The sequence below is a fragment of the Nicotiana tomentosiformis genome, chromosome 5, assembly GCF_000390325.3.
Source record: "Nicotiana tomentosiformis chromosome 5, ASM39032v3, whole genome shotgun sequence".
Classification (NCBI taxonomy): Eukaryota; Viridiplantae; Streptophyta; class Magnoliopsida; order Solanales; family Solanaceae; genus Nicotiana; species Nicotiana tomentosiformis.
The window spans coordinates 35,543,749-35,553,052 of NC_090816.1; the positions used below are offsets into that span (position 1 = coordinate 35,543,749).

At 37.9% G+C, this 9,304-nt stretch overlaps 1 protein-coding gene and 1 long non-coding RNA gene across 2 annotated transcripts; one reads left to right on the plus strand and one right to left on the minus strand.

Annotated features, from left to right (window-relative positions):
* The first annotated feature begins 2,910 nt into the window (after positions 1-2,910).
* LOC104084945 (4-hydroxyphenylpyruvate dioxygenase) lies at positions 2,911-8,925 on the plus strand. Its single transcript, XM_009588908.4, has 3 exons — positions 2,911-3,652; positions 4,251-4,803; positions 8,504-8,925. Exons 1-3 carry the CDS (start codon positions 3,049-3,051, stop codon positions 8,688-8,690), a joined length of 1,344 nt encoding a protein of 447 aa, XP_009587203.1. The 5' UTR covers positions 2,911-3,048; the 3' UTR covers positions 8,691-8,925.
* Positions 4,669-6,406, minus strand: LOC138891492 (uncharacterized). Its single transcript, XR_011407758.1, has 2 exons — positions 6,271-6,406; positions 4,669-4,863 (listed from the first exon to the last, which is right to left on the minus strand). It is a non-coding gene; the product is annotated as an uncharacterized lncRNA (long non-coding RNA).
* Positions 8,926-9,304: the final 379 nt, after the last annotated feature.

Sequence of the window (9,304 nt, forward strand, 5' to 3'; positions counted from 1 at the left end):
CCTCATTGGTCCACACAAATTCATATGGACCAGTTCCGTCGACCTGGTAGTACTCGCCATTTTCTAAGCATCACAAACTTTATATTCTTTGAACATGATATTAGGCAACCCTATCACCAAGTCATTGGAGACTAGTTTGTGAAGCTGACTTAGACTAGCATGCCCAAGTCTATTATGTTGTAACGATCCTGTAGATCATTTTATGTATTTGAGCCTTGTTTTCCCATTTCTATTCCAATAGATTTTCATGGTAATTTAGGACTTAGGTATATGTACTGATTTAGATTTGGAGGTTCCTAGGTTGATTTGGTTCTTTTTGGCGAAAGTTAAAAATTTGAAGGTTTAAAAGTTTATAGGTTTGTCTTGGAGTTGACTTTGAGGCTATCGAGTTCGGATTGTTATTCCGGGAGATAGAATAGGTTAGTTATATCAATTGGGACTTGTATGCAAAATTTGGGTTTATTCCGAGTTGGTTAGGCATAGTTCGGCATGAGTTTTGAAAGTTAAAAGTTGATTAGTTCATTAAGCTTGAATTGAGGTGCGATTTGTAGTTTTAACGTTACTTTGTGTTATTTGAGACCTCAAGTAGGTCTGTGTTATATTTTGTGACTTGTTGGTATAATTGTACAGGGTCCCGAGGGGCTCGAGAATGTTTTGGATGAATTTCAGACCATTTTGGTGAAGTTTGAAATAGTAGTAGTTGTTGATGTCTGGTGTGCTTCGTGATCGCGGAGCAAGTCTCGTGTTCACATAGGCAATTTTTGGGGCAGTGTCATTTTTCTCTTCGCGGTCGAGATTGGTGGGTCGCATTCACAAAGCTTGGTGTGCATTGGCCTTCGTGTTCGCGACAAGGGAGTCGTGTTCGCATAGAAGGAAGGCAGGCTAGGGTCGTTAGGCGTTTGGCCTTCGCGTAGGCCAATGGATGTTCTGCATCGCATTCGCGGGTGCCAGATCATGTTCCCATAGGGTAATTTTGGGCCAGTGCTAGATTGTGCTTCGCAAATGCGTGGCTTGGGCCACATTCGCGAAGGGTATCGCTGGGCAGACCTTTAAGTTGTTGTTTTAAGTACTTTGAGGTCATTTTATCATATTTTGAGATCGAGAGCTGGGATTGAGACAAATTATTAGGCGATTTTCACCCACTTAGATTAGATAAGTGTTCTTGACTCTGATTTGATTATTATTTATGATTCTATCTATGATTTTGGTAGTTGATGGTGAATCTAAGCGAGAAAATTGAGAATTTTGGCAAAACTTTTCTAAAGCGAAAAATGAAAATTTGAACCCTGATTTGGAGTTGGTTTAGGATGAAACTTATATATTTGAACTCGTATTCGAATGGGTAGTCGGGATTTGTAAAATTTGTCAGGTTCTACGAGGCGGGCCCGGTTTAACTCTTTGGTTGACTTTTTGATATTTGATAAAGATCGGAGTTTTATTACTTGGAATTGATTTCTATAGTCGTGTTTATGTTATTTAGTTATTTTTTGCTTGATTTGACCTCGTTCAGAGGCCGATTTATGAGGCAAGAGCTTTTTAGAGTATTGATTTGGCTTGTTTGAGGTTAGTATCTTACCTAACCTTGTGTGGGAGAAATACACCTTGTGATTTAGCCTTAATTATTTATTCGTGCTATGTGAGAAACAACGTGTACACGAGGTGACGAGCGTATACACAGATGCTATGTGTGGCTTATGACCAGATTAGACTATTAATATGCCTTACTTTTTGAATGTGCTTAATATAAAATATGCTTAATTACTTTGTGACTACATGAACATGATCGCTATAATTGATTTAGCCGTAGTCATGATTTATATGTTGAACACCCATCCATAGTTTTATTATTGTCATATCCTTGTGCACCTTGTTGATAAATTGTGAGCTTATATCTTTGATGAAAATTTAGCATCATTGTTTTGTGATAATTGTGGCATATGTGGACATGTTGGGTGGATTGTTTGGGTGTTGGCACGAGGTTGTTGTCGTGCGATTGTGATTGATGTTGTTGCAATCGTCGGGTGCGGAGCGATACAAATGAATATTGTTTTTGTTTGTCGGGTGCGGAGCGATACATATATATATATTGTTATTGTTGTTGGGTGCGGAGCGATACTGATGGATATCCTTATTGTTGTCGGGTGTGGAGCGATCCAGATGGATATTGTTATTATGTCAATAGCAGAGCGATACAGATGGATATTGTTATTATGTCAAGGTGCGGAGCGGTAATGGTGGATATTGTTATTGTGATAAAAATATAGGTACAATGTGTCATATGGTTGTATTTTTATTTGATGACTTGTTGTCAAAACTGAATATTTACTTGCGTTGAGGTGTTATCACATGTTCTAAAGAGATTGTTGATACTGATTTCTGTTTATATACTATTGCAGTTATTGATACTCCATCAGTCTCATATTAATAGTCATGGTTACTAAAAATAGTTGTCTCATATTAATAGTCATAATTACTAAAAATAGTTGTCTAAAATTATTTGTCATTTTAGAAGTCAAGTCAAAATTGATTGTTTTATTTAATTTTTACCCTTAGTAATAATTGTTCTTGAAGATAGAGATAACACATAAATATAATAAATATTCAATGAAGAGAAATTATATCTTAAGACATAAATAAGGGTAGAACAGTCTAATCCTTTTCTAATTAATATTTTTTAAGAAACTTGTAAAAGAAAAACATGATACATAATATGAGACGGAGGGAGTATTAAACATGTTATCACTAGTGAGTACTATATGACTTAGATACTTTTTTTCCGTGACAAAAATATTATTATCCCTTTTTTTCCGTGTAATTTCTTCCTTGGAAAAAGTTACTGTATTTTCTTCCATGAATTAAATCCACAAAATCAAAGAGACGTGTGAAACATTCTTGTACACGTGTCCTTCAGTTCAAATTCACCACCCCAAAATCTGATTTTCTGCCAAACAATATATATAGCAGTTCAGTTCAGTTCATCACCATCCCCAAAATTACTCACATTTTCAAAGTACCATTCTATTTTACCTTAAACTACACAAACAAGCCATGGGCAAATTAGAAACTGTCACCACCACCTCTGCTGCCGCCGCCGATGACTCGCCGGAGCTGACCACCAATTTCAAGCTAGTGGGGTTCAAGAATTTCATTCGAATCAATCCCCGTTCCGATTTTTTCTCCGTTAAACGCTTCCATCACATAGAATTTTGGTGCGGCGATGCTACCAATACGGTTCGCCGTTTCTCTTGGTCTCTGGGGATGCCAATTGCAGCTAAATCCGACCTCTCCACCGGAAACTCCGTTCACGCTTCGTACCTCCTTCGTCCCGTTTCAGGTTCGCTTCAGTTTCTCTTCACTGCTCCTTATTCGCCGTCTATTTCGACGCCGTCATCTGCAGCCATCCCCAGTTTCTCTACTTCCGTACACCGCTCTTTTACGGCAACTCACGGGCTCGGCGTCCGTGCCGTTGCTTTGGAAGTGGAGAATGCTTACACGGCGTTCTCCGCGAGTGTTTCACGTGGGGCGAAACCCATGTTTGAACCTGTGACTATTGATGAACGAGTCGCGGTGGCTGAAGTTCACTTATATGGCGACGTCGTTTTGCGGTTTGTGAGCTATCTGAAAGATGCGGACAGCCTCGTTTTCCTTCCAGGTTTGGTGAATTATCTTTATCTGACATTTTAACTCGCCCCTAGCGTGCTGTCTCACTTATTACTGTATTAGATATCCAATTTATATGCGGTGTGATAATATAAAGAATTTTGTACTTACCGTTTCAATTTTTTTTTTGAATATTGTCAGTCCATTTTAACTTGTTGTACCCAATTATTTGTTATTTTTAAGTTATTAATATCACTTATTATAGACAATTTAAAAATTCTTTTAGTCTATTTGTTTATACGCTTAAAGTCCATCAAGTACGTGAAACTACTTTCTTCTTGTTGATGAGTGTAGGTGAGACATAGTTTGTTTAGTGAATCCGTTTATGGAAAACTGTTATTTATTTACTTATATATTTTTTGTTTGCTTCGATGAATCGATTTATAAATCAGGTTTCTTTATTTATTTATGACAGCAACACATTATGGTCTGATTTTTTTTCTTAGACCAAGTAGGTGGAAACTATTTTTTTTCTTTCAAAAATGGTAGTAAGAACTTGTGCTTGTTCATTTCATTTGAACCGCCTTATCTGAAAACTTAAGTGGTTAGAAAATGAACACTTTTTGTTTATTTATTACTATTTGCAACAGGTTTCGAGGCCATGGATGAAACAGCATCGTACAAAGAACTGGATTATGGGATTCGCCGGCTGGACCATGCCGTTGGGAATGTGCCCGAGCTGGGTCCTGTAGTGGATTATATCAAGCGCTTTACGGGGTTTCATGAATTTGCTGAGTTCACAGCTGAAGATGTTGGGACTGCTGAGAGCGGGCTGAACTCTATGGTTCTGGCAAACAATGACGAAACAGTACTGCTTCCGTTGAATGAGCCGGTTTATGGAACTAAAAGGAAGAGTCAAATTCAAACGTATTTAGAGCACAATGAAGGGGCAGGAGTGCAACATTTAGCTTTGGTTACAGAGGATATATTCAAAACATTGACGGAAATGAGGAAAAGGAGTGGAGTTGGGGGTTTTGAATTCATGCCTTCACCTCCGCCTACTTATTATAAGAATTTGAAGAATAGGGCAGGGGATGTATTGACTGATGAACAGATTCAGGCTTGCGAAGAATTGGGAATATTGGTGGATAGGGATGATCAGGGGACCCTGCTACAAATCTTCACCAAGCCTGTGGGGGACAGGTATGTTAATCACTCCTTTTTCCCTTGGCTCGTATGGGATGAGCTATCATTTATTCTGACCTTACACATTACTTTTTGGTAAGTAATTAATTTTATTACCAAAATTGGTTAGTACAGCTCAAAAAAAAGAAAAGTAACACAACTAGACAACCCCAGTTGTGCACTACATCAGTAATTCATGCACCACAATTCCTCATCCTACTCATCAACATTTCTTATGTAGGATAGTGATTCAGTCTAATTAAATTCCTGTTCAACTTCTTGCACATGCTTCCTCTGACGAAGATTTCCTGTATTATCAATCTGATAATTGTATTAGATGTTCTGCTCTTGTTCTGAAATACCACCAGGTTTCTTTCTTGCCAAACAAAGTAGACAGCTGCTATCATGGTCAACCTGTACATAGTAGCTCCTGAATTCTTCCCTTTGCAATGCCTTTCAAACCAGTGCAATTCATCAGTCCAGCCCATAGCCTTCCTTGGAACCCCCTGCCATTGTAGTAACTTATCCCATATATATGCAGAAACAGTACATTTGAAAAATAAATGATCAATACTTTCTTGTTCTACCCTACAGAGGGGGCAACTCTGATCAACCACCACCCCCACTGAGCTAATCTGTGTCTTGTGTATAATCTGCCGCGTGCCACCAAATTCACAATGAATAGCCATTTAGGAGAACCTGGATTATTACAGATGAGTCTTCTCCATGCAACTTTTGTGTACTGGCCAAGCAATTGTAGATAAATCTTCTTGGTGGAGAAAGAATCACATGAAAGGAGATCTTCTTTAGTCATTCCAGCTTCTTCAATGTAGAGTATGGCTTTGAATACCTTCTGTATCATCCAACATGCTTGTTTAGGTATTTTATCCCACATTGACTCCCCTTTCCCATAATACATATGAATCCACTTTACCCAAAGGATATCTTTCTTTTTACTTAACTTCCAGAGCAACTTGCACAATGCTGCTTTATTCCATAGGTGTATGTTCAGGAGGTTCATCCCACCTGCGGCTTTAGGCATGCAAATCTTTTCCCAAGCTAATAAGGCCCTTTTAGAAACATCTACATTCCCTGTCCACAGAAAGGTTCTACAGATTTGTTCAATCATATAGGCAAGTTTCTTAGGCAGCAAAAACAATTGGGACCAATATATTTGTATGGAAAATAGCACTGACTTTATTAACTGTAATCTCCCAGCATAAGACAATAGTCTTGAGGTCCAAGAGGTTATCCTGCCAACCATTTTGTCCAACAAAGGTTGACATTGTATTATAGATAGCCTCTTAGAACTTAGAGGCACTCCCAGGTATCTAATTGGTAGTTCACCTCTCGTAATTCCTAGCATATCCAGAATTTGCTCTTGAACATTGCTCTTCACTCCTCCAAAATAGATATTACTCTTTTGTAAATTAGCATGTAGTCCAGAGGCCCGAGTAAACTGTGTAAAGCACTCATTATACTGACCTTACACATTATAATGGACTAATGTCATAGATACTGACAGTGTAAAGTTTTTTTCACATGAGGTTAGCTAGTTGCAGTAGGTTACATATTTTTCAAACTTTACATTGGTAGTGTATATAAATTAAAAGCTATTGTTATATTTCGGTTGCTCTATATTTATTCTCTCTGTTTTTAAAGAAAACCTGCTTATGAGATATATATAATCCTAGATTGTGTTGTGGGAATATTGGTTTCTTGAGTTGTGACTACTAAGTATAACTCAAAGATTGAATTTCAAGATTAGTGATGTTGTTTGCTTGAAAGCCGATAAACTTTTGTTGAGCACCAAAATATCTGCTGGAGAAGTGTTGCAGAAGGGATATACTTTAGAAGTGTTTTATCATTTGGGAAACTGATGATAAGAAGAGTCAGTTACTGGAGTCTAGAAAGACCCTTGTAGTTAGTCTTGTGATGTCATAGCTGCTTCTCCCTATTTAAGTTGGTGGAGCATGCCACTAGAACCTTAGTAGAGCTGAGTGTTTGGAGGTTTGGAAGCTGTACAATGAAAAATGGATTCTTGAAGTGGCCAAACTGTCGAGTGTCTAGTATCTGCAGGATGGGAAGTTCATATATTTGTCGGGGAAGAATCAGGGCTGTAGGAATGGATGGATATTGAATCATTGAGAAATATGAAAAGGAGATCTCTGAAATTGTAGCATGGACAATAACAGTACGACATCAAACAACAACGCTTTACTGTAGCAGAGTTACAAACCATAGTGAACTAGAAGCTGGCTTTACATTTTCTACCAGTTTCTGTCGCTCAAATGGGTTTCACATCTTTAGTAAAGGAAGCCAAAAGATTCAACCTGATTTCAACATAGCATTTGCAAAACTTATTTTCTGCTCTAACATAGATAACTCTCTGAGGTTCCCACTTCTCCCTCCAAAAATAACAGAACATTAGCAGTCCGTTCTTGTATTGCACCTCCTTGAAGCTAACTATTGCATTAGGACCACGGTGAGCACAACCAAATGTGGCTTGGCTAGTATAGCCGTTCAGATTGCCTATTGCAGTCATTTGGGGAAGCTCCTGAATTGAAGAGGGCCAAGTCTTAACCCTTGAATGTTGAAACAATTTCCTCACTTTTAACGTATCATTTAACTCTTTGCCGTCTCCGTTAGTTTCAGCTAAATTATGTACGTTAGGATCATGCTTCTTGGTCCTTAGCACTGTACACTACTTCCATTATAAATAACATCTTTATTGAGACATGAAACACCAGAAGCACTATCCCAGGCTTTCTTTCAGTCTGTTGCCAAATTCATTTTGTGATGCAATCTTGAATCTTCTACTCTTAGAGAAACCACATGTGAGGATGATTTGTTTAGCTGTTTGTCTGCTTTGAAATAAAAACAAAAGCAGCGCTGGGAGGCAGAAGGAGCTCTAACCTTTTGGCTGTTTTCTTGAGAGAGGAAAAGCGAACTTTTGAAAGTTTTAAGTTTGTTAAGGGATGGGAAAAATGATACAAGGATGGGCTCACATAAAGTACATGTTGACATGGACGATATAAGGTTTGGAATAGTATTTATTATCGTTTGGCTTGACATGTGCTAGTTAGGACTAACACAAGGAGTTGGCTCGCGTGTTCACTTTAAAAAGAAAAGAATAGAGTTTCAAGTTGGATGTTGTATCAGTTCACATGAGATGCACCAATGTAATAAATACCTATGCTTAGGATACGCCAAAGGTCTCACTGTAGGCTTACTTTCTTTAAGTTTAAAAAACGAACAAACCTTCAGCGACCCAGGAGTAGGTTCACTGCAGTGGTGGAGCCTGGAATTTTAAAAAGGGATCTGAAAGAAATACAAGAAGTCACACATTGAATTTGAGCTTATGATGAAAAGCAAATTCCACCTAGCTCCGCCCCTCGTCAACCTAACATGTTCATTTTGAAGGCCAAGAGGCAATATCATCGAGCTATATGTGTCTGGTATAGTTTTACAGCAGGAGAGTATTTGTAGAGGCATCTTGTTTCATTTATGATCAACTGCTCCTAGATGCTCAAGAGAATAGATGATTAAAGTCATCCGGAGGTCATTAAGCCCCCATTAAGAAGAAGATGAATAGAACTAAATTAGCCTCCAGTTGAACTTTCCTTTACTGCTGACCTATGTTGTAACCACTGCACATTTGCAAGTTTGTTGTACTAAAAAATGTATTTTTGACAACTATTGTAATTGTTTTCTGCAGGCCAACAATATTTATAGAAATAATTCAGAGAATCGGTTGCATGCTCAAAGACGAAAAAGGACAGGTGTATCAGAAGGGCGGCTGTGGAGGCTTCGGAAAGGGAAACTTTTCAGAGCTCTTTAGATCCATAGAGGAATATGAGAAGACGCTTGAAGCCAAACAAGTTAATCAAGTTGCTGCTGCTTGACCATATAAGTATTAACTTTCTTTTTGCCCTGTCTAATTGACATTGTGGACAAGGCGTAGACTTGGTATTAGTACCTTAGCTGCTGTTTGATGTCTCTGTTATTAATGAAAAAAGCTTATGTATATAAGTTTATCCGACATGCTTTTATGTAAAGAGTCGCTAAATAATGGAAGAACCAAAACTCAAGTATTTTAGTGTAAGTTGATGATTCTACCAATGGAAGAAGTTTACGATATACCATAAGTTCTTCTCCAGTTCCTGTCTTTTCATCTCTTCCTCTGTTGTTCAGATCATTACCTTTGATTTTATCAAGGCGTTGATTCAATGACACCAGCTAGAATATAGTACATGTTTTTGGAGTCCAAGTTTAAATACATGGGTCCAGTGATAATATTATGTGAAATTACTAAGAAAATGTTTTGGCGTGATTCTTTTTTCATGTAACAGGTATCTAATCAAATAGTTGACTGGATATAAGTATAGAAAAAGTATTATTCCGTGAAATTAGTTACTAAAGTGAAAGACATGGCTTCTTTTTTGCTTTCTTTGTTAATTAATCTCTCCTTGTTTGGATTAAAGGATTCCAAGAGTAACTAAGATTGGCTCTGAGGTGA